The 26087-nt window shown below is 36.6% G+C and overlaps 1 protein-coding gene across 2 annotated transcripts in view; it reads right to left on the bottom strand.

Moving 5' to 3' along the window:
* Positions 1-26087, bottom strand: part of SGCZ (sarcoglycan zeta) — a 902846-nt gene that overhangs the window by 26556 nt on the left and 850203 nt on the right. The window contains exon 5 of one of the 2 annotated variants that reach the window (XM_036838469.1): positions 15931-16053. The exons of the other annotated variant lie outside the window; for it this stretch is intronic. Coding sequence (XP_036694364.1) covers positions 15931-16053 — 123 coding nt within the window. The remainder of the gene's footprint in view (positions 1-15930; positions 16054-26087) is intronic. 2 annotated transcript variants of the gene reach the window in all.

Below are 26087 nucleotides of genomic sequence, written 5' to 3'. Positions count from 1 at the left end.
GGGAAAGATACTTGACGATCAGACTGAAAATACATTAGAATAAAGCTATTTTCCTCAAGATGAAATATATTCAAAAATAAAATGTTTTATCACTAATAAAGAAAATTAAACTTAAATATATCAAGATTTGAAATTATGCAGAGACGCTTCTTGCTCATATTTTATAAGCTTCAAGTAGCTTGTATTTTTCTAGCATTTATCTCTGATTTTTAGGGGGAAAAAAGCTCTTCTTTTGTTAATTCCTTCTATTGCTTTTAATGAAGCAAAAAATAACTGAAATTTAAGTGTGTGGAGAAAACAAAAAAGAAAAAAAAATTCAAATTGAATGATACTTGATGGAAACTACATCTAGGAAAAAGATATAGAAATAATCCCTCTTTCAAATTTCCACCTTCAGAAAAGAATATCAGAAGGTCAAGCAGAGCTTTCATCATTCACTCTTAGGATATATATTTTCAGAAAATAATAAGTAATTCCAAGGTCTATAATTACTAAGGTTGTCATATTGCCCTTTACCTTAATAACCACTAAAGGAATAAGAAGCAATACACACATGAGACGTTTAAAAAATCTTAAATGAACAAGTGTTACCAACAGCATATCTTTAGCAAACACAATCATAAGATTCTTTTGTTATGGATTTATCAGAAGGCAGCTACATTTGAATTGATTGATCACTCCATTGTGCACATTCTAACAGAAACTGAAACATAAAAATATGAAATAACTTGATAACAAATGAACTACCTATACTCTTTTTTTATTTTGCAAAGCATTTCATAAAAAATCAGTTCATGATGTGATTTGGAAAATTAATAAGACAAGATCTCTACGTGAATTACCTTTATACTACATTTAAGTTATCTTTGCAAGCTTTGAGACACTTAATCTAGTAGTGTATTTTGTTTTGAGGTTTGGACATTTTACCTAAATACAGATAGCATAGCTAGTGCTAGTTTTGCTTCTTTAAGGTCACATTCATTTTTATGCAGGCCTATTTTCTGTATAGCCCTTTCCTTTACAAACTTTATCATTACTTAATCCACATGCAATTTAAGCTTTTCTGATCCCTGTGGAAATCATTTATCTAAAAATGGACTGTTAGTTGTACCATAAACTCAGGTTCTTCGGGAAAATAAAAGAATACCTTAATCCTGCCTTTTTGTCTTATTTTATTCTTTAGATTCTGCACCCCTATTTAAACTAGTTTCTGGAGAAAAGTAAGATGGGCTTTCTACTGCTGTTAGTCATAGGCAGGAAGATTGTGTTTCCAACTGGCACACCATGCTGATCATTGCAAGTGGAACGCACAAGGACAGGTACTCATCTTAGCAACACATTTATTTCTTAATGCTTTCCCCCCTGATACTTCTGATACATTGTCACTAAAGCACATTCTATGGAAAATAGAAATCCATAGAAATGTATCCAAAAGCGGTGGTACCCAACTGCCTTTAGTGGCTTCAGATACTACCTGTGTTTATGGATTTATAGGCATACCCTGGAGATATCGTGGGTTCGGTTCCAAACCATGGCAAGAAAGCAAATAAATGCAATAAAGCAAGTTACACAAATGTTTTGGTTTCTCAGAGCATATAAAAGTTATGTTTTTACTATACTGCACTCTGTTAAGTGCGCAATACCATTACATCTAAAAAAACAATGTACATACCTTAATTTAAAATATTTTATTGCTAAATAAATGCTAACCATCAACTGAGCCTTCAGTGAGTCATAATTTTTTTTGCTGGTGAAGGATTTAAAATATTGCAAGAATTACCAAAATGTGACACAAAGATATGAACTGAGCAAATGCTGTTGGAAAAATGGTGCCCATAGATTTGCTTAATACAGGGTAGTCACACACCTTCAGTTTGTAAAAAACACAATATCTGCAAAGTGCAATGAAGCAAAGAGCAATAAAATGAGGTATGCCTGTATCTGAAACTTTCTACAATCATTTTTTCAATTGAAAAAAAACTTGTGTGTTCAAAAGATGCTAATTCTATAAATGGCTTTATGGACCTGAGCTACAGAGTCAATATATACAAATCAGCATCTGAACGCAACTAGGACTTCTAACATGGTACCTTATTAAACACAGTTTAGTTAGACTTTCCTTCTAATCTCAATATAGCTAAGTGATTCTAAAATATCAGAGGGACTTCCCTGGCGGTCCAGTGGTTAAGATTCTGCTCTTCCAATGCAGGGGGTGCGAGTTTGATCCCTGTTCGGGGAGCTAACGATACCCCATGCCTTGCGGTCAAAAAAACAAAACATAACATAGAAGCAATATTTTAACAAACAATAAAGGCTTCAAAAATGGTTCACATCAAAAAATATTAAAAAAATAAATAAAACATCAGAGTTTAACCTGTCATTTTCTGAGTGTCTGTGCAGTTGTGGACAAAGTCATAATTTGGAATCTTCATTTGGCAACTTGCCTTAATACATATGTTTTCACTCTTTTACTAATAATCGTTTTATAAAAATTGAGGTGAAAAATGCAAGTCTCAAAAAGTCTATCCTCCAATAACAGGATAGTGTGGCATTCATACATAGAGACCAGTTGGGAAACAGCTAGGAAGAAAGCACTTGCTAATGCCGAAACAAACTCCCTTCATCCTTTTGTTTCTATGAGGTTTTTTTTTAACCTCTTATTGTTCCAGATGCTCCTGTGAATTTTATGTTATCACTTGCCATGTAATTCATTGTGTGCCAATAGGGAAACAAACAGAGCTCGATTTATCTGAGTTTGTTTTCTACTCACAAGAGGTTAGGTAGCATTACTTTTTTAACATCTTTATTGAAGTATAATTGCTTTACAATGTTGTGTTACTTTCTGCTGTATAACAAAGTGAATGAGCTATAGTATACGTATATCACCATATCCCCTCCCTCTTGCGTCTCCCTCCCACCCTATCCCACCCCTCTAGGTGGTCACAAAGCACAGAGCTGATCTCCCTGTGCTATCCCCGCTGCTTCCCACTAGCTATCTGTTTTACATTTGGTAGTGTATATATGTCCATGCCACTCTCTCACTTCATCCCAGCGTACCCTTTGCCCTCCCCGTGTCCTCAACTCCATTCTCTACGTCTGCGTCTTTATTCCTGTCCTGCCCCTAGGTTCTTCAGAACCATTTTTTTTTTTTTTTTTTAGATTCCATATATATGTGTTAGCATACGGTATTTGTTTTTCTCTTTCCGACTTACTTCACTCTGTATGACAGACTCTAGGTCCATCCACCTCACTACAAATAACTCAATTTCGTTTCTTTTTATGGCTGAGTAATATTCCATTGTATATATGTGCCACATCTTCTTCATCCATTCATCTGTCGATGTACACTTAGTTTGCTTCCATGTCCTGGCTCTTGTAAATAGAGCTGCAATGAACATTTTGGTACATGACTCTTTTTGAATTATGGTTTTCTCAGGGTATGTGCCCAGTAGTGGGATTGCTGGGTCACATGGTTAGTTCTATTTTTAGTTTTTTAAGTAACCTTCATACTGTTCTCCATAGTGGCTGTATCAATTTACATTCCCACCAACAGTGCAAGAGGGTTCCCTTTTCTCCACACCCTCTCTGGCATTTATTGTTTGTAGATTTTTTGATGATGGCCATTCTGACTGGTGTGAGGTGATACCTCATTGTAGTTTTGAATTGCATTTCTTTAATGATTAGTGATGTTGAGCATCCTTTCATGTGTTTGTTGGCAATCTGTATATCTTCTTTGGAGAAATGTCTGTTTAGGTCTTCTGCCCATTTTTGGATTGGGTTGTTTGTCTTTTTGATATTGAGCTGCATGAGCTGCTTGTATATTTTGGAGATTAATCCTTGGTCAGTTGCTTCGTTTGTAAATATTTTCTCCCATTATGAGGGTTGTCTTTTCGTCTTGTTTATGGTTTCCTTTGCTGTGCAAAAGCTTTTAAGTTTCATTAGGTCCCATTTGTTTATTTTTGTTTTTATTTCCATTTCTCTAGGAGGTTGGTCAAAAAGGATCTTGCTGCGATGTATGTCACAGAGCGCTCTGCCTATGTTTTTCTCTAAGAGTTTTATAGTGTCTGGCCTTACATTTAGGTCTTGAATCCATTTTGAGTTTATTTTTGTGTATGGTGTTAGGGAGTGTTCTAATTTCATTCTTTTACATGTAGCTGTCCAGTTTTCCCAGCACCGCTAATTGAAGAGGCTGTCTTTTCTCCATTGCATATTCTTGCCTCCTTTATCAAAGATAAGGTGACCATATGTGCGTGGGTTTATCTCTGGGCTTTCTATCCTGTTGCATTGATCTACATTTCTGTTTTTGTGCCAGTACCATACTGTCTCGATTACTGTAGCTTTGTATTTTATAGTCTGAAGTCAGGGATCCTGATTCCTCCAGCTCTGTTTTTCTTTCTCAAGACTGCTTTGGCTATTCGGGGTCTTTTGTGTTTCCATACAAATTGTGAATTTTTTTTGTTCTAGTTCTGTGAAAAATGCCATTGGTAGTTTGATAGGGATTGCATTGAATCTGTAGATTGTTTTGGGAAGGATAGTCATTTTCACAATGTTGACTCTTCCAATCCAAGAACATGGTATATCTCTCCATCTGTTTGTATCATCTTTAATTTCTTTCATCAGTGTCTTACAGTTTTCTGCATGCAGGTCTTTTGTCTCCTTAGGTAGGTTTATTCCTAGGTATTTTATTATTTTTGTTGCAGTGGTAAACGGCAATGTTTCCTTAATTTCTCTTTCAGATATTTCATAATTAGCATATAGGAATGCAAGAGATTCCTGTGCATTAATTTGTATCTTGCTACTTTACCAAATTCACTGATTAGCTCTAGCAGTTTTCTGGTAGCATCTTTAAGATTCTCTATGTATAGTTTCATGTCATCTGCAAACAGTGACAGTTTTACTTCTTCTTTTCTGACTTGGAGTCCTTTTATTTCTTTTTCTTCTCAGATTGCTGTGGCTAAGACTTCCAAAACTATGTTGAATAATAGTGTTGAGAGTGGGCAACCTTGGCTTGTTCTTGATCTTAGTGGAAATGGTTTCAGTTTTTCACCATTGAGAACGATGCTGGCTGCGGGTTTGTCATATATGACCTTTATTATGTTGAGGAAAGTTCCATGTATGCCTACTTTCTGGAGGGTTTTTATCATAAATGGGTGTTGAATTTTCTCGAAAGCTTTTTCTCCGTCTATTGAGATGATCATATGGTTTTTCTCCTTCAGTTTGTTAATATGGTGTATCACGTTGATTGATTTGCGTATATTGAAAAAGCCTTGCATTCCTGGGATAAACCCCACTTGATCATGGTGTATGATCTTTTTAATGTGCTGTTGGATTCTGTTTGCTGGTATTTTGTTGAGGATTTTTGCATCTATGTTCATCAGCAATATTGGCCTATAGTTTTCTTTCTTTGTGACATCTTTGTCTGGGTTTGGTATCAGGGTGATGGTGGCCTCGTAGAATGAGATTGGGAGTGTTCCTCCCTCTGCAATATTTTGGAAGAGTTTGAGAAGGATAGGTGTTAGCTCTTCTCTAAATGTTTGATAGAATTCGCCTGTGAAGCCATCTGGTCCTGGGCTTTTGTTTGTTGGAAGATTTTTAATCACAGTTTCAATTTCAGTGCTTGTGATTGGTCTGTTCATATTTTCTATTTCTTCCTGGTTCAGTCTCGGAAGGTTGTGCTTTTCTAAGAATTTGTCCATTTCTTCCAGATTGTCCATTTTATTGGCATATAGATGCTTGCAGTAATCTCTCATGATCGTTTGTAGTTCTGCAGTATCAGTTGTTACTTTTCCTTTTTCATTTTTAGTTCAGTTGATTTGAATCTTCTCCCTTTTTTTCTTGATGAGTCTGGCTAATCGTTTATCAATTTTGTTTATCTTCTCAAAGAAACAGCTTTTAGTTTTATTGATCTTTGCTATTGTTTTCTTCATTCCTTTTTCATTTATTTCTTTTTTTTAAAAGTAATTTTAATTAATTTATTTATTTTTGGCTGCGTTGGGTCTTCGTTGCTGCGCATGGGCTTTCTCTAGTTGGGGCGAGCTTGGGCTATTCTTCATTGCAGTGTCTGGGCTTCTCATTGTGGTGGCTTCTCTTGCTATGGAGCATGGGCTCTAGGCATGTGGCCTTCAGTTGTTGTGGCATTCGAACTGTAGAGCGCAGGCTCAGTAGTTGTGGTGCTCAGGCTTAGCTGCTTCATGGCATGTGGGATCATCCTGGACCAGGGCTCGAACCCATGTCCCCTGCATTAGCAGGTGGATTCTTAACCACTGTGCCACCAGGGAAGCCCTTATTTATTTATTTCTGATCTGATTTTTATGATTTCTTTCCTTCTGCTAAATTTGGGGGGTTTTTTGTTCTTCTTCCTCTAATTGTTTTAGGTGTAACTGAGGTTGTTTATTTGAGATGTTTCTTGTTTCTTGAGGTAGGATTTTATTGCTGTAAACTTCCCTCTTCGAACTGCTTTTGCTGCATCCCACAGGTTTTGGGTTGTAGTGTTTTCATTGTCATTTGTTTCTAGGTATGTGTTGATATCCTCTTTGATTTCTTCAGTGATCTCTTGGTTATTTAGTAGTGTATTGTTTAGCCTCCATGTGTTTGTATTTTTTACAGATTTTTTCCTGTAATATATATCTAGTCTCATAGTGTTGTGGTCGGAAAAGATACTTGATACGATTTCAATTTTCTTAAATTTACCAAGACTTGATTTGTGACGCAAGATATGATCTCTCCTGGAGAATGTTCCATGAGCACTTGAGAAGAAAGTGTATTCTGTTGTTTTTGGATGGAAGTCCTATAAATATCAATTAAGTCCATCTAGTTTAATGTATCATTTAAAGCTTGTATTTCCTTATTTATTTTCATTTTGGATGATCTGACCATTGGTGAAAGTGGGGTGTTAAAGTCCCCTACTATTATTGTGTTACTGTCGATTTCCCCAAAGGTTGTTAGCTTTGCCTTATGTATTTAGGTGATCCTATGTTGGGTGCATAAGTATTTACAATTGTTATATCTTCTTCTTGGATTGATCCCTTGATCATTATGTAGTGTCCTTCTTTGTGTCTTGTAATAGTCTTTATTTTAAAGTCTATTTTGTCTGATATGAGAATTGTTACTCCAGCTTTCTTTTGATTTCCATTTGCATGGGATATCTTTTTCCATCCCCTCACTTTCAGTCTGTATGTGCCCCTAGGTCTGAAGTGGGTCTCTTGTAGACAGCATATATACGGGTCTTGTTTTTGTATCCATTCAGCCAGTCTATGTCTTTTGGTTGGAGCATTTAATCCGTTTACATTTAAGGTAATTACTGATGTGTATGTTCCTATTACCGTTTTCTTAATTGTTTTGGGTTTATTATTGTAGGTCTTTTCCTTCTCTTGTGTTTCCAGCCTAGAGAAGTTCCTTTAGCATTTGTTGTAAAGCTGGTTTCGTGGTGCTGAATTCTTTTAGTTTCTGCTTGTCTGTAAAGGTTTTAACTTCTCTGTCAAATCTGAATGAGATCCTTGGTGGGTAGAGTAATCTTGGTTGTAGGTTTTTCCCTTTCAGCACTTTAAATGTATCCTGCCACTCTCTTCTGGTTTGCAGAGTTTCTTCTGAAAGATTAGCTGTTAACCTTATGGGGATTCCCTTGTATGTTATTTGTTGCTTTTTCCCTTGCTGCTTTTAACTTTTATTCTTTGTATTTAATTTTTGATAGTTTGATTAATATGTGTCTTGGCGTGTATCTCCTTGGATTTATCCTGTATGGGACTTTCTGTGCTTCCTGGACTTGATTGACTATATCCTTTCCCATGTTAGGGAAGTTTTCAACTATAATTTCTTCAAATATTTTCTCAGTCCCTTTCTTTTTCTCTTCTTCTTCTGGAACCCCCTATAATTCTAATGTTGGTGCATTTAATGTTGTCCCAGAGGTCTCTGAGACTGTCCTCAATTCTTTTCATTCTTTTTTCTTTATTCTGCTCTGTGGTAGTTATTTCCACTATTTTATCTTCCAGCTCATTTATCCTATCTTTTGCTTCAGTTATTCTGCTATTGATTCTTTCTAGAGAAGTTTTAATTTCATTTATTGTGTTGTTCATCATTGTTTGTTTGCTCTTTAGTTCTTCTAGGTCCTTGTTAAAGGTTTCTTGTATTTTCTTCATTCTATTTCCAAGATTTTGTATCATCTTTACTATCATTACTCTGAATTCTTTTTCAGGTAGACTGCCTATTTCCTCTTCATTTGTTTGGTCTGGTGGGTTTTTACTTTGTTCCTTCATCTGCTGCGTATTTCTCTGTCTTCTCATTTTGTTTAACTTACTGTGTTTGGGGTCTCCTTTTTGCAGTCTGCAGGTTCATAGTTCTCGTTGTTTTCGGTGTGTCCCCAGTGGGTAAGGTTGGTTCTGTGGGTTGTGTAGCCTTCCTGGTGGAGGGGACTGCTGCCTGTGTTCTGGTGGATGAGGCTGGATCTTGTCCTTCTGATGGGCAGGACCGTATCTGGTGGTGTGTTTTGGGGTGTCTGTGAACTTAGTATGATTTTAGGCAGCCTTTCTGCTAATGGGTGGGGTTGTGTTCCTGTCTTGCTAGTTGTTTGTCGTGGGGTGTCCAGCACTGGAGCTTGCTGGTCATTGAGTGGAGCTGGGTCTTAGCATTGAGAAAGAGATCTCTGGGACAGCTCTCACCAATTGATATTACATGGGGCTGGGAGTTCTCTGGTGGTCCAATGTCCTGAGCTCGGCTCTCCCACCTCAGAGGCTCAGGCCTGACACCTGGCCGGAGCACCAAGATGCTGTCAGCCACACAGCTTACATGTAAATGGGTTACATTCTCCAATCCAAAGGCACAGGGTCACGGGCCTTCTGCACTCAGCTCTGTCCTCCAGCCACGCATCATGCTCCGGGCCTTTTCGATATGGAGAGCCTGCTTTGGATCCAGGTCCAGCTGCATTCTCTAGCATCTAGAAGAAGCAGCTGATGCCCACATCCTCCCTTATCCCTGCCGCAACTTGTCACGATCCTGGAGCGCCTCCATTTGTGAATTTATAATCATTTCAAAATAAAAGTTGACAGTTACTCTTTGGTTGGCAATTTCCCTCCTAAAGTCAGAATTTTGGGGCTTCAACCTGAGCACTTACCTTGACACTTAAGTCTATTCAAAACGTGTTCCTGAGGACAGTTTTGAATTTGCCAAAAAGTGATCTCCAGCCTACCTGTGAGCATGCATGGGAGGGTTAAAAGAATTGGAGTTATCTAATCAGGCCAGTGAAATCAGGATTGAGACTCTATTTCAGTGGTAAAATGATGTATCCTACAGAGTAAGGAAGTTTGACACGTCCACTGAGAAAGAGAACAAAAGAAGAAGTGAAATGGACTGAAACTGCAGGATCCCCTTTCAATCAATAATACAGAAGGCCTGTGTTTCACTCACTCAACAGGGACTACAGTCTTCCACTGTTTGCAATCCAATTACCTTAGAATCCTACTTCAGGTTTTATGAATTTGGCAATTGATGTTCAAGGGGAATAGGCTAAGGGACCACAGAGTCATTGATATGTCTAGATTCTCTGAGATTGACCATTGTATTAAAGCCACATCATCAAAAAGCTACAAACCTATCCTATGTAATTATATATCCCTGTATCAAGATCTTTACAGCATTGAAAGTTAATATTGTATACTTCATTTATTCCATATTTAATAAAATAATTTACCATATTGCTATGGACTGAATTTTGTCCCTTCAAAATAAATGTGTGGTGGCTATCTCCCCCAGTGTAATGGTATTTGCAGACAGAGCCTTTGGGAGAAAATCAGATTTAGATGACGGAGATGGTGGGACACTCATTATAGGATTAGTGACCTTATAAGAAGAGTCAGAGATACCAGGGCTCACTCTCTCTCTGCCTTGTGAGGACACATTGAGAAGGCAGCTGTCTGCAAGCCAGGAAGAATGCTCTAACCAGAACCCAACCATGCTGTCACCTTGACCTTGGACTTCCAGCTTCCAGAACTGTGAGAAAAATTAATTTCTATTTTGTAAGCCACTCAGCTTATGATATTTTATTACAGCAGCCTGAGTTGACTAAGACGTATGTGGAGAATATTTTTCTGTACTCTGAAAAATATTATCTGTGGTTTATTAATTACATGTTTAAAATTTATATTTTATATAATTTTTATTTAATATAAATAAAATTTATATTTTATTGTTTGAAACAATGTCAAGCCTGAAGAAAAGTCATGAGTATAATTTAAAAAAGAAAACAAAAAACTCTTGTATACCCCTTGCTCTGGAGCCCCATTCAAGTTTTGCTAAATGTGATTGGCTTTAAAAACAAATCCACAAATTCTTTGAAACTCCTTTCATAAAAGGAAAGCGGTCCTCTTTTATGACTTTCTTCACATTTCTATTATACTAATTATATTTTCAAGAAGTTTTGCTTTAACAAAATTAGGAAACATTTAAGTCAGAGCTCAGAGAAATAAAATAAGTCACGGAAAAGACTGTCAGTAAGGTGCTCAGAGCAAGCAGCTATTTTCTGATGATGGCATAGTTCATTATTAATACACTTCAAAACCTGCAATCAGTTTTCACCCAGAAATGTGGGGGCCAGAGTGGTACTCATCTTTAACATCTCTAAAAGCTTTATCCTCCGTAAGTTTAAAAAACTAGAGACAGTAGCCATGCAGATGTGCTTTTGAAGCATTTCCTCAGGCTCGCTGGGGTGGGAGGAAAGGAGGAGGAGGACTAATTAAAAAAAACAACTAGAAAATTGAGTTGAGTGATTTACCGAAGTCTACAGACTTGAAATGCCACACCGAAGAAAATGAAGTGATTGCACCTCACTTTCCTCAGCACCTGATCTCATCACATTTCTTCAGGTGCCGTTCAGACCAAGCAGCTCCATCCTGCTGGTTGAGTGTTACCATGTTCTTAGCATTTGGACAGCCTGGAGGAACAACAGTCCTATGTAATAGAAAGGTTGATTCCAAAGCTGACCCCATCACAATGTCCCAATTTAACAGACAAGAACAAGGATGTAGAAGACTAACTAATAAAGACAAACCAGAAAATACTGATTTCAACCCAGAAACATAATGTTTAATTTAAAGGCAGCTCTTTGGAAAACTCTTTCTTCTGTTGTCAAATAAGCATTGGAACCTGTCTATCTTTCCAACCATTCAATTAGAACAGAGACAAAGGAATGACACTCTTGGCTTTGAAGCAAACACTAGGGCACAGAGTGGATGCATGATTCGGATTCACTATTCTTTCAAATTGCCAGTTTTAATTTCTACCGCCTGATAAAAAAGAGATATCCTTTTTTCTCATACATTGAGCCATTTTCTACTTTTCTCTCAAAGGCAAAACAGAGAGATCTAACTCCAACTAATGGCTTTTAATTTAACATGAAAATATCGTATAGGACTAAAGTCTTTCACTTTATAAAGTCAAATGACCTGCACTTTGTTTTCTAAGTTAATATACTACCTGGAATAAAAATGAAAGTACAAATCACAGTTGATTGATTCTGCCTGAAAGCACTAAATTTAAGAGTCTTCTGCGTGTAAAGGTTCATATCTTTTATTTATTGACCTGGTCTCAAAAGATAATTGCATTAAGTAATATCTTTGACCAATATTAGGGAATACAAAGGAAAATAAAGTTGTCAAGTATGCATATGTGAGCTAAAGTGTAAAACTCCCATATATTCAATGATATAGACAGGGTATGTTAAGGTCAAATAAGTATATTCAAATTAAGATTTAAGCAAAGTACTACTGAGCAAGTCAAGTAATATCAAGAGTAAAAACATTAAAAATTGAAAGCATGTCACTGACTGACTGCTGAACATGCCGGTAATGAGGGGTGGTGGTATTCAGGTAACTACCTGCCACTTTACTTCTACCCTCCTGCACCCTGAAAGTATTTAAATGCATCAAGTACATCCCTGCTATGCTCCAAGTAGAGTAAATTTGAGTATCCGGAGCCACACTAGATCTACAAATAATTTTAGTCATAAGTGATTTTACCTCAGCTGGATAGACACACTTATTATCTAAATAAATTCATCTACTTCTGCCACCTGGAAAGAGAAGTCCATGTACGAAATGCCATTTTTTTAGAAAGGATCCATTTTAATCCCTATGGATATTGCTTAAGTAGAAAATTTCTGTGTCACAAATTTAAAATTCTAGAATCAACCTCACACAGATCTCTTGTCACATGCAACTTTGAAGTCTTGTCAGCACTGCTACCTAATTTACATGAAATACCCTGGAGTCACTGTTTCTTTGTAGTATAGTTTGTTAAATATTTAAGCACTGCTTTAAAGTACGTATGAGGTTACTAATCAATCCCAGTGCCCTTAAATTGCATGCTACGCTATGCACAATTTCCTCCTCTAAGCATGTGAAATTCTAAGTTATATTTGCCTTTGATAACTTTATTTTAGAAGTATCACAAGAAGGAATAAAGCTACTATAAAGTTCATATGCGGTATTCTGGTAATGGAGTAAGGACCTCACAGGAATTTGAGAATGCGTGTGTATGTGTGTATGTTTGTGTCTGTGTCTGTGGGTCTATCTGGGTTCTTCTGTGAGAAACAGAAGTGTGACTGGATACTGAGGGGAATTTTAATCATATTAAAGTACTCCCCTGGGGCTTCCCTGGTGGCGCTGTGGTTGAGAATCCACCTGCCAATGCAGGGGACACGGGTTTGAGCCCTGGTCCGGGAAGATCCCACATGCCGCTGAGCAGTTAAGCCCGTGTGCCATAACTACTGAGCCTGCGAGCCACAACTACTGAGCTTGCGTGCCACAGCTACTGAAGCCTGCGTGCCTAGAGCCCGTGATCCACAACAAGAGAAGCCACCGCAATGAGAAGCCTGCGTGCCACAACGAAGAGTAGCCCCCGCTCGCTGCAACTAGAGAAAGCCCATGAGCAGCAACAAAGACCCAACGCAGCCCAAAAATAAAGAAATAAATAGATAAATAAATTTATTAAAAAAATAAAAATAAAATAAAGTACTCCCCAACTTAGCATTTATTTATGAAAGATGTGGCCCTTGCATACCCGCATCAGGTTAAAAGCCAGGGTTACTTGTTACAGACACTCTCATTGTTCCCTCCTGTGTGATGCTTCCATCCTTTACAAAAATCTGCCTGGATTCTATAATTATGAACTCAAAATTGTATTAGTTTATTATTTAGGATCTTCTGGAGTCATATGATACATAAACATATTGTAAAACTGATTAATTTTTTGAGATAATTGGAAAATATAAACAAGAGTATTATGAAAAATAAACTCAAAGCTGTGTGTATATGTTTGAGACAGAGAAAGAAATGGAAAAACAGAGCTAGAGTGAGATATATGTATTTATCCATCTATACATCATACAATATACCATGCATACATCACACACATACAAAGGGGAGAAAGAGAGAAAGAATGAATAATAGGTCAGCAGAGATGACTGCCCTAAGACAGTTAACTGAAAAGCAAAAAAACCTTAGATATTTTAGGGAGCACTTTTTCCTCTGACTTAATTGTCTAATTAACAATTGAAAGACGGCAACCAGGCTACCGAGAAAAAGAGGAAATAAATGTGAGTATCCATCTACCTCCAAGAAAAATTAAGAAAACTAGTTATTGGGTCTAATTTTGTGAAGACAGTACTTCACTGCAATAGTTATGAGAAAAATCAAGGTAATATAAAGATCAGAGAAAGTTAGAATTCCATGAGATCATGAAAGCTGTCAAGAGCTCCAGAACTACCCTTCACTTATGAATACAAAGTACCCAATGCCAATATCTGAAATGGATGAAATAATTTTTGGTTATGTGTGTAATATCCTAAAAGCTATGAGGATTATTTTGGTATCAAAGCTGATAACTGCAGGTACTACCAAGGTTTAAAGATTGTTAAATATTAAAATCACATCTGCCCAATCCCTCTGAGTGCGTTTTTACTCTGATTCCTGACTTTCTCACCAACTAGCAACTCAGATGTTAGCATCAAGGGCCCTAAAGTCAATGTCCTTTCTGATTTGTTTGTGCTCTTTGCCAAGGAAAATCCTCATGATTTTTTTTAATAAATTTATTTTTTCTATTTATTTATTTTTGTCTGCGTTGGGTCTTTGTTGCTGCGTGCAGGCTTTCTCTAGTTGCGGCGTGCAGGGGCTACTCTTTGTTGCGGTGTGCGGGCTTCTCATTGCGGTGGCTTCTCTTGTTGTGGAGCATGGGCTCTGGGCACACGGGCTTCCGTAGTTGTGGCATGCGGGCTCAGTAGTTGTGGCTCAGGGGCTCTAGAGCGTAGGCTCAGTAGTTGTGGCACACGGGCTTAGTTGCTCCGCGGCATGTGGGATCTTCCTGGACTAGGGCTCGAACCTGTGTCCCCTGCACTGGCAGGTGGATTCTTAACCACTGCACCACCAGGGAAGCCCTCCTCATGATTTTTTTAATAAAAAAAATTTTTTTTGGCTCCCTGACTGCCAACTCAAGACTTAGGGAGGCCAATGTTTACCCCATGTACATGTTTACTCCTGACCTTTTTAAGGAATCTTAAGAAAGAAAGAGAAATGAGGCTGATGGGCAGTCCTGGGAACCAGCCCAAACACTAACCCAATGGTGCAGGCTCCAGCTACTCATCAGAAAACTCACGAAAGAAAGAAAGGAGGCCCTCGGGGACAGTAAGGATGGTGGTGGTAGATTGTGAGCCAGACCAGAGATGCCCAGTGAGGATCCCCATTCAACAATCTTTGTTGAATTTCATTGCTATTTAATAGTGTATCTTTCTTGAAATCCACACAGACCCTGGTTTCTGGGATATTGGCAATATCAATATTATCTTTATTAATAAAAACAAAAAGCTAACCTTTACAATGTCTTCATTATGTGCCCAAAACATTCTAAAAACACACATGCACACATAGGCATGCACGTGCACACACATGAAATTTGAGCACTAACGATATCATTATCATTTCAATCATTTAGATGAAGGAAAATAGACGGCATAGATTTACTCAAAATATTGAATGGTGGAGGCAGAATTTAACCCAAACAGCCCAAGAGCTGAGGTCATTTACCATGCAAACTGCTCTCACATGGCCCACAGGCTCTGTTCTACCTAGATATGATAGATATCCCATGAGCTGTCCCCAAACTCAAATTTGGGAAATGCTAAGCCAAACATATTTAATTTTTTAAATATAGACCTCTTTGTATTTTAAAAACATTTTATCAAAATAATATGTATTGTGGTTGTAAATCAAATTATTCAAAAGAGATTGTACTTACAATGCTAAAAATAGTATTAATAAAATTCTTCCCCATTCCCAATCGTGCTTTTAACTTTCTGCTATTTTGTTCTTGTTTTTGCTTTTTCATTTCAGTTGGTGGTTGACACTAATGGTCCTAATATTAGAATAATGACTTTAATAATGTCTCAATAATAGGTGATTAGCACTATTTCTTGATTTATATACTTTTGAAGACAATTATGAGCCCAAAGAACAGGAATTTAATTTACTTATAACCTTCCCCTTACTTCATTCTAAAGTTGATATTTACATTTTAGTTCTTCTTTTGCATATCTTTTACTTTTAAGTAATACCTCTAAATTGTATTTATCTATCACCTTGAGTAATCTTTAATCATTGTTTGCACCCCACCTTTTCTTCCACCACCCACACTCAGTTTCCTCCACCTAACCCTGCCTGAGATGTGCAGCTTTGCTTTTTTATCATTAAGGCTAATATTTATAGTGTCTTCAGCAACCATGACCAGAGCTTTCTGTTTATGACTACTGGAAAATCAAATGATGTGATATCATGATATTATGCGAGACTCAATTTCAGGCGTGGGGACCATAGATATAAAAAAGTAGTTTCTTGTTCAGTTGCGTATTCTTTCAAGAAGTAAACAATGTTCCAAGACCTCCATCTACAGTACCTGTAACTTTCAGCTTTTCAGCCCCAATGGTAATCTCATCTTCATCTGCAGAAAACAGCACCCTGCCATCTTCACTTGCTCTCACTTCAAATCTTTTACACTGAGCTTCCACAGCATCAGCTCCTATGGTCAGAGGAAAGGTTTAAAAATGAATCTGGTATCCAGGAAACCATCAACATGTATTTTTTTTTTTTTGAAAAAGAAGAGAAATATATATATTATTTAATCTCTACAGTATGTTTTATACTTAAATTAATATTTTAAAATTACCATCCTTTTCAGGAGGCTGTCTAATTTGGTAGGGTATTGCTGGGCTAGGTTGGTTGGGTACACATCTGACCTCTAAATCCTGACATAGTCCTGACAAGGTCTGTGTGGGTTTAGCCAGTTAGAAAATCTTTGCATATACACAAGGAGAGACGATGTCTGCCTTGTTCTTGGTGGCAGCCTGAAGACTTGGCATTATACCTGGCATGTGCTGGATGCTTAATAAGGACTTGTGGACTGAAGGATTCTCGTGTTTTCTCTCTGCAAGTAGACAATAGTGCCCATACTTGCTACATCACAAGGTACTTATAAAGCATTATTCAGTTGTGAACCTTTAGTTACTCTATACTTCATAGATTCTAATACTGCAATTTGTTCACTCTTTATTACTACTGAATGTGAATCCATTTTAGATTCAATATTGCAAATGTATGTGTATATCTATATATACATACATAACATATATATATTTAGTGTTCTCCAATGTATCTTCTAATCAATAATTTTCTTTATTAAAATATTTTAAATAAATACAATTACATCATGTAATTGAAATCTATTTTCAATTTATTGGACAATTTTGCACATTAATCCATCCACAATCCACAAAGCCAGCTCCCATATGTGGAAAACATAATTAATTTGAGAGTGAGCAGGCTTCAGCAAGAAGATCAAACTGGTCAGGGGGTGAGGAATTGCTATTTCCATGACAGTGATTTCTTTCTTTTGGCATAACGCATTTGGCATATGGATCTGTATCTTCCCCTCCTGTTAAGATCTGGAACATCCCTCTGCTGCTGTCTACATCAGAAACTCTTGGCAGGTACAATGTGGTCCACTCAGGGACCTGGGCATAGCACCCTTTGTGCATATTTCTTTTCATTTCTCTCTACATGTGCTATGGACTGAATGTTTGTGTATGCCCTAAATTCATATGTTGAAATCCTAACTCATAATGCGATGGTGTTAGGATATGGGGTCTTTGGAAGGTAATTAGGTCATGAGAATGGAGCCCTCCTGAATGGGATTGGTGCCCTTATAAAAAGACACAAATAAGTTTGCTTTCTCTCTCTGTGCAGTCTATGGAGTGAGGACACAGGGAGAAGCTGGCTGTCTGCAAGCCAGGAAGAAGCCTCTCACCAGACACTGGATTTGTTGACACCTTGATCTTGGACTTCCAGCCTCCACAACTGTGAGAAATAAAAATCTGTTGTTTAAGCCACCCAGTCTATGGTATTTTGTTACAGCAGTCCAAATGGACTAAGACAATGTACTACCATTTTCTGTTAGCTATATGACCCCCAGGAATTCAAAACAGGAGATTATATTTGCATTCCAAAATGCCCTCTAAATTTAAAATTGTGTCTAGTTTCTAGTAGGCATTTAGTAGGAGAATGTTGTAGAGGTGAATGAGTGCAAGACTCAACTTTCTTCCCCTTTCCTTAGTCCTCAACCCCACCTCAGCCCTACTCTCAACCCTAGTCCATGTGTTTTAGTACCTACACTTTAGTAACTTACACCTCCCCATCATCATAGCTCCTGAGGAGTACTTAATAAGAGGAAGACATTATTCCACACTGGTAACATGTGGGATAATTTCTCTGAAAACAAGAAATTTTTCTTATATTCTGAAACTACATATATGTTTTCAGGTCCACAAAGAAAATGTGAAAACCTCCAGTGAGAACAATGCTAAATACTTAAAAACTGGTGTTAACCATGCAAGCTATCAAGTTCAGAACACCATGAATTGTATTTTAAAGTCTGTTCTTTTAAGCAAATAACTTTCCTTATGGGATTTAATGGTAATATTGCAGAAACCATGGAAGACCTATCGTTCCTGGTCACCATCATTGCATTTAATCTTGCAAACACTATTTCAGCAGCCTGTGTTCAGTTGATTTTGTTTTCTTTTCATCATGGCCTAACTTTCCTGTATTGAGCTTTTAATCTTTGAACCATAATAACTCAAATGGATGAGTTTCAGTTGGTGGTTGACACTAATGGCCCTAATATTAGAATAATGACTTTAATAATGTCTCAAATGGATGATGTTCAAAAAGCCATGTTTGAGGCCACATGTGTTGATAAAAGTGATTTCTGAGTTTTGAGGCTTCTGTGTTTCAATCTATCTTCAGGGCACTGAGGCATACATTAAATATGAACTGCCTAAAAGATATTACAGATACTATATACGTAAAACTTAACATGTACACTACCTTGCTTCCTTCAAATATATTTAATTATTGGGTGAATTGATCCACAAAATATATCACTGACTTTAATGACACTGAAGTATATAGATCTCTGTGCTTATAGATACATACATACCTACACACTATATACACACACACAGCAGCAAGACTTTTCTTGGCATAATACTTAATGTTGTTATATGGGAGACAATTTATTAACATAAAAATGCTATATTATAAGTCACAGAAACTATTAGAAATATAAGTTAAGTGTCTGGATGTGGCAAAGTAAGTTGAAATCTTAATTCATTACATTTAAATAAGCAAAAGAAAATAAGCAGATTAGAAAACATTTATGCACCTGGAATAGAAGAGATGCATCTAGGCCATAAATAAATGCATAAAGACTCATCCAATTGAAAAATAGATATATACATTAATACAGCAGACTACACTCTATTCAACATATTAGTATAATTACAGAAGGCAAAATTGCAAGCAATTAGCAATGCATTGATAATAAGTAAATATTTTAAGTCAGAAAATAATTTTAAATGTATTGTGCTTCTGTATATTACTTTTCTGCAAATGGAAAGCACTTAATATATGTAATTGGACATATATTGCATTGTTGTGAATACTTATGTTTGAAATAAATATATTAGGCTATATGAAACTGAATTTATTATATCCTAACATGCTTGGTGTTGTCTTATTCTGTGTTTCAGGTTTCAAGTTAGCACCTCCTATTCTCTAGGCTAGATCACCTTAGGAGCCAGTTGTTCAGAGGGGCAGTGACGTCCACTTTAACCTTGTCTCAATCAAAGATGCCTCCAGAGTTGCAGGAAAGCAATATGTCTGAATGTCTCTGGGTAAAGAGCTCCGATTCCTTAGCAAATAGATCATGGGAGACAAGTTATCCAGGAAGCTCTATATTTTATTAGTCGTCTTAAACACCAAATTGCTAACTAAAGTATCAAGACTAAGTGCTTCTTTCAGAATATCTCTGAGATGTTCATGTCAGCAACTTCAAAAATCAAAGAACAATTAGGTATAGAACAAGAGGGAGATTGATCAAGATGGCAGAGTAAGAGGATGTGGAGTTCACCTCCCCCCACTAACACATCAAAAATACATCTACATGTGGAAAATGTCTCACTGAAAACGAACTGGAAACTGGCAGAAGGACTCCTGTACAACCAAGGCTGTGAGAAAGATCCACACATAATTGCGCAGGAAGGGAAGGAAAGCGATCAGGTTGGGACCTGTGCTCCCTGGGAGGGGACTCAGAGGAAAGGGAGAATACAAAGGTGAACACACTGGGGAGTGAGAGGTGAGAGCCACAGACTGGGCGCCCGGGTCCTGGGGTCCTATGTGGGAAGACCAGCTGCCTTGGCTGGTTGGAGGACCTCTGGGGCAGGCAGGAGGGCTGTGGGAAGGCTGGGCTCTGATGGTGAGCAGCGTGCTCACTGGCTTGCCCGCGAGGCAGGACTGAGAGGGCAGAGACAGGACTGCTCCGGAGCTGCCGGGTTTCCCACGACCACCTCAGCGTGTGCCCCAGACCGAGCCAAGCTAACACTCTGGCGATGCTGAGCATATTTTCATGTGCCTGTTGGCCATCTGTATACTGTTGGTGGGAATGTAAACTGGTGCAGCCACTGTGGAAAACAGTATGGAGGTTTCTCAAAAAACTAAAAATAGGACTACCATATGACCAAGCAATTCCACTACTGGGTATATGTCCCAAAACACCAAAAACACTAATTCGAAAAGATGCATGCACCCCAAGGTTCATAGCAGCATTACTTACAATTGCCAAAACATTATGGAACAACCTAAGTGTCCATCAATGGATGATTGGACAAAGAAGATGTGGGATATTACTCAGCCATAAAAAATAATGAAATTCTGCCATTTGTAACAATGTGAATGGACCTAGAAAATATTATGCTTAGTGAAATAAGTCAGACAGAGAAAGACAAATACTGTATGATATCACTTATGTGTGGAATCTAAAAAATAAAACAAAGGAATGTACATAGCAAAACAGAAACAGACTCACAGATATAGAAAGCAAACTAGTGGTTACCAGAGGGGAGAGGGAAATGGGGCAAGATAGACATATGGGATTAAGAGATATGAACTACTATGTATAAAATAGACATGCAACAAGGATATATTATTGTACAGCAGAGGGAATCATAGTCATTATCTTGTAACAACTTTTAATAAACTATAATCTGTAAAAATACTGAAACACTATGCTGTACACCTGAAACTAATATAATATTGTAAATTAGCTATACTTCAACTTAAAAAAGAACAAGAAAAGAGAACTGGCAGGAAAAAAAGAAAATATGTAAGCAAAATAACAGGTTTTTTAAAAGGATTGAAGTGTTCAATACATATCCAAATATTTTCTCTAGTCCATTTAATGTTCTGTATAGATTCTTTGAAAGCAAACAAACAAAACAACAACAATGTTAAGTCCCTCAGAGATGGCTCCACTGCCCTTTCTGGAAGGTTCACATTTCTTACAGTCATATTTAGTGTCCAAATGCATGTTTTGCAGACAAGTAGAGAGGCTCCGTTAATTATGTACTGGCTTTGCATTTTCTATGTTAAATCAGTCAAAGACATGAACTGGAAAGTTTTCTTCAATAAAAAGAAAACAAGGCAAAGATCAAAATGGATATGTCTGGTGTGTTTTCCTCAAGCATAGCAGGATGAATCCTTTCTTCCTATATAACTCTAATTTTGTATGTCTGTCAATATTTTCAAGGTCTTAAAGAAGAGCATTATTAAAAGATTAGAAATTCCCACAAGAAAAACAAAAACAAGATTCAATACAGTCAACTAAATTCAGTGTTCTGAAATTGCTGATTTAGAATTATCATGGGTCAGGAAAAAACCAAACCAAGTTTGAGACAAAGTAAGCTGCTTTCATGAAATATAAATGTAAATAAGCCTGTAGTTTATTCTACACGATGTGTGTCATTAAAGTTTTGCACGTGGAAAGTGCACTCCGAGTGTACGGGGTATAAGAGGAGAAGAAGCAGCTGAATAAAGGAAAGGCCACCAGGGCCAGGCTGGGAAGCTTGTCTCAGAAGAAGGGCTATTGAGCCTTGGGATCTGCAATCCTCATGGCATCTTGCCAGAGATCAGTCTTTGTTTCTTTCCCCCTACCCTCAGGAACTGCCTTCTGCTTTGGAATTGGAGGAGGAGCCATTCTTCCATCCGCAAATAAGGTAGTTATATTAGCTCTGAGGTTATATTCACCTTTGTAGCCCTACCTGGGACTCCCTACAGTCCTGTGTCTAGACCAATGCCTGTGCACAATATTCCTCAATTAAACTGTGTTTTTAAGTTGAAATGAATTCCATGACTCTCCACCATTTGTACTTTTGAGCCTTGTTTATCACTTCCTTGCCCATCTATACTATCCCTACGATCACATACAATTGCTCACCGTCATCCTTTCCTAAAAAGTTATGAAAAACTTATGCATATAATAATTATATAAATAATGTTACCCACCACCCCACTGAATACATATCTACTATTTCCAAAATAGGTGAAACTTTCAGTGTAACCTTTCCTTAATCATATGTCCCTTCATCCTCAGGGAGCTCCAGATGTCAGCAATGTCCCCAAATGAGTCTTTATCACTCCCATTTTATAACCTTACTACTTATGTATATATCCATCAAACATTTTTCTTATTTTTGCATGTTTTGCACAAGATACACGCACACATGCACAGACACACCATTTTATTTTATTTGTATTTTTCAGTGACTAGATTTATTTTGTTAAATTGTAGCTCTGGTTTATTCACCTTCACTGCGATATTCTATCATACGGATATACCACAAATTAGTGATCCATTTTCCATTGAAAATCTTTTAGGTTGTTTCTAGGATATCAGAATCCGTAACAATTATGCTATAAATGTTTTTGTGTAAGGATCCTTCTACACTTGGGCAAACGTGTTCTAGGGCTTTTACTTGGGTGTGGGATGGCTGGACAGCAGAGTGTGTACTTTAATTTTACTAAATAATAAAAAGTTGCTTTCCAAACTGGTTGTATTGATTTACATTCCTACGGAGAAAGTATGAGTGTTCCTGTAACTCACATCATTGCAAACACTGAACGTTAAAAGACTTTAATTTTTACCAATCTGCGTGTTAAAAGGTATGCCACTATGGTTTAAATGTACAATTCCCTGATTGCTGTTGGAGTAAACATCTTTTTTATGCCATTGCTCCACAGATTCTTTCCTGACAATATACTCCCCACAGTCAGTCCATGGGGGCATGTGAGGCCAACTCTTTCTCTAGAAGTGGTTCAGTTCTCATAGGATATTATTCTCTCTGACCAAAGCAGTTAATCCATACACAAGCACGTGACTCAAACACTCCTGATTTTTGCTCTAAGTTTTGAAAAAGAGGCACATTCTTCTTTGAGATCAGACACTGAGCATGATATAAACTTGAAGCTTTTAGCTGTACTTCCAACATGGAGAAAGTCTGCCTGAGAAATCAGCCAATCAGTGAAAGGGAGAAAAAAAAAAAGAAGAGAAAGAGAAGGACAGAGAGACATTCCTGAAATTATTGCTTAAATAGTCAGATCCAGTCAGAAACAAATGAATCAAGCTCTGAACTTTCCAATTTTATAAATCAATAAATTACTCACTGACCCCACTCATTTTGAAGAGTTCATAAATTTTGAATTGGGTTTCCTTTAGCTGAATTCTTTTACTCTTTATTTTCTTCTTTAAGTTTCTATGTATTCTCCTCTCCGTCATGTTCATCTTTATTAAACAGAAATTCTGGAAATGTTCCACCTTTTAAGTATCACTGAATTTCCCCACAAAAAATTCATCAGTCTTTAACTAAAAGGAAAAAAACATGCTCTGTGCCTCTAAATTAAAAAGCATTAATATATCAAATGTTACTTCATAATGACAAAAAATTGATTCACCATGAATATTTAGCAATTTAAATTATTATAGATGTAGAAACATGATGTCAAAACAAAGCAACATCTGACAAAACTACAAGAAAAACTAGCCAAATGCAGATTCTTGACAGGAGATTATAAAATCTTTTCTCAGTAACACAGCAAAAAAAAATAATAATGGGACAATTAAAACATTTTTATCAACGTTGGCATATTGGTCGTGCATTGAATCCTTAATCTAAATACTTTAGGGACTTCCCTGGTGGTCCAGTGGTTAGGACTCTGTACTTCCAATGCAGGGGGCATGGGTTCGATCCCTGGGCAGGGAACTAAGATCCCACATGATGCACAGCGTGGCCCAAAAAAAAAAAAAAAAACAAAAAACCAAATACATATATACATATATAAATAAAATAAATACTTTAAAGTGCTCCTTTTCAATTGCATATTTTTTCCATTTTATTGGAATATAATTGTCTACTATATTATATAAGTATAAAGTTTTCAGCATAATGACTTATATATATTGGGGAATAACTGAATATTTTATTTGACTATTTTATCTCAACCTACTCTATTAAATACCTTAAAAAGTGTATCATTACTCTGGCTTAATGCAAATCTTAACAGATTACAGCATGAAAATTATAGAGATTTTTATCTGACCACATTACAATCAATCTTAAATAACAAAAGTTAACTGATATATCCCCATATGTTTAGAAAATTTAAAACTCACATTAAAATAAGCAATGGGCAAAATTCTAATAATAGTTGAAATTAGAAAGTGTTCCAAACTAAACAATGATTATGATATTATTATCAACATTTGTAAAATATGCTAAATCAGTACTTACAACAAAATGTCTAGCCTCACATAGCTATATTGGAAGGGAAGAGATGCTAAAAATTAATGATCAAACATCCCTCTATGCTGAGAAGCTAGAAAACAACAGCAATAAAACAACAAAAAAATAAATCCTCAAAATGTAGATGGAAACAAATAATGAAGGGCAGATATTAATGAAATAGAGTACAAATCTATAATATACTAGATCAATGAGGTCAAAAGTAGATTTATTACAACTAATAAAATTGACCAATTTATGGTGAAATTAATAAAATATTTAAATATAACAATACATATCAGTAATAAAAAGGGACATTACTACAGATATTATAGATGTTCAAATGGTACAAATATTTTATAGCAACATTATATCAATAAATTTGAAAATCTGTTTGACTTGAAAAAATGCCTACAAAATATTACTTACCATATTGACTTAGGAATAAACAGAAAACCTGAGCACTCCCATTATAATATAGCATAACATAGTACAGAAATTACATAAATAATTTAAAATCTTTACATATATACACATACAGACATGCGCACACACACACACAGAAATTCTAGTCTGTGCTATTCAGGAAAGAATTAATTTGAATACAAATTACAACTCTTAATGAGAACAGAATAATACGAAACACTCCCCAACTGATTTCATGAAGCTAGTATAATTCTGACACAAAAACCTTACAGAGATAGTACACTGAATAAAAATTACAGTATAATTATACTCATAAACAAAAAATCAAAAAGCCTAAGTAACACATTAGCCCACCATGTTTACTCCAGGCATGTAAGAGTGGTTTATATCTGACACTCAGTAAATGTATTTAACTATCTTAGAAGTTTTAAAGAGAAAAGACAGGATTAGCTCATAGAGGTATAAAATTTTTTTGACATAATTCAACATTGTTCATAAGAAAACCATTTACCAAACTTTGTATCCTTTCCTGATAAAGGGATCCATAAAAACATATTAAACCCCTGACACTTAATAATGAAGTATTGAAAGCTTTCCTTGTAACATAAGGAAGTAGAAAAGGATACCTACTATTAACAGTTATATTCAGCATCGTTCTAGATATCATAACCAGCGGAATACAACTAGAAAACGGTTTGATAATTTATAAGAATTGTAAAGGTAGAAACAAAACTAGATTATTCACTGATGACATAATTCCATATGTAGAAAATCCAAAGAATCCACAAAGATATTCTTAGAATTAGGAAATCAATGTATCAAAGTCTCTGAATGCAAGGTCAATATATAAATATCAATTTTATTTTAGAAAATAAAAGGTAAATGATATTATGTATAATAGAATTAGAGATAAAACTGTCATCATTTTCAAATAATAAGAATTTGTTTAAAGAATAACAAAGAGGGGCTTCCCTGGTGGCGCAGTGGTTGAGAATCTGCCTGCCAATGCAGGGGACACGGGTTCGAGCCCTGGTCTGGGAAGATCCCACATGCCGCGGAGCGACTAGGCCCGTGAGCCACAATTGCTGAGCCTGCGCGTCTGGAGCCTGTGCTCCGCAACAAGAGAGGCCGTGATAGTGAGAGGCCTGCGCACTGCGATGAAGAGTGGCCCCCACTTGCCGCAACTAGAGAAAGCCCTCGCACAGAAACGAAGACCCAACACAGCCATAAATTAAAAAAAAAAAAAAAAAGTACTTAAATTAAAAAAAAAAAAGAATAACAAAGAATCTACAGAAAAATAATTAAATGATTAAGAATTTAACATACTGCTTAGATAGTCAAGAATGAGTCTTGATTCCAGGTTTTGGATCCAAGTTTAGTTTTGTAGAGTCCAAAGTCTACAGGTTGTCTGTGCTACTGTATCAGTAGATGATAAATCCCTCTCACAATAACACTTCTA

The sequence above is a fragment of the Balaenoptera musculus genome, chromosome 21 (genome assembly GCF_009873245.2).
Source record: "Balaenoptera musculus isolate JJ_BM4_2016_0621 chromosome 21, mBalMus1.pri.v3, whole genome shotgun sequence".
Lineage (NCBI taxonomy): Eukaryota > Metazoa > Chordata > Mammalia > Artiodactyla > Balaenopteridae > Balaenoptera > Balaenoptera musculus.
Note: the sequence above shows the minus strand (reverse complement) of the source record. Positions and strands in the feature narration are given on the sequence as shown.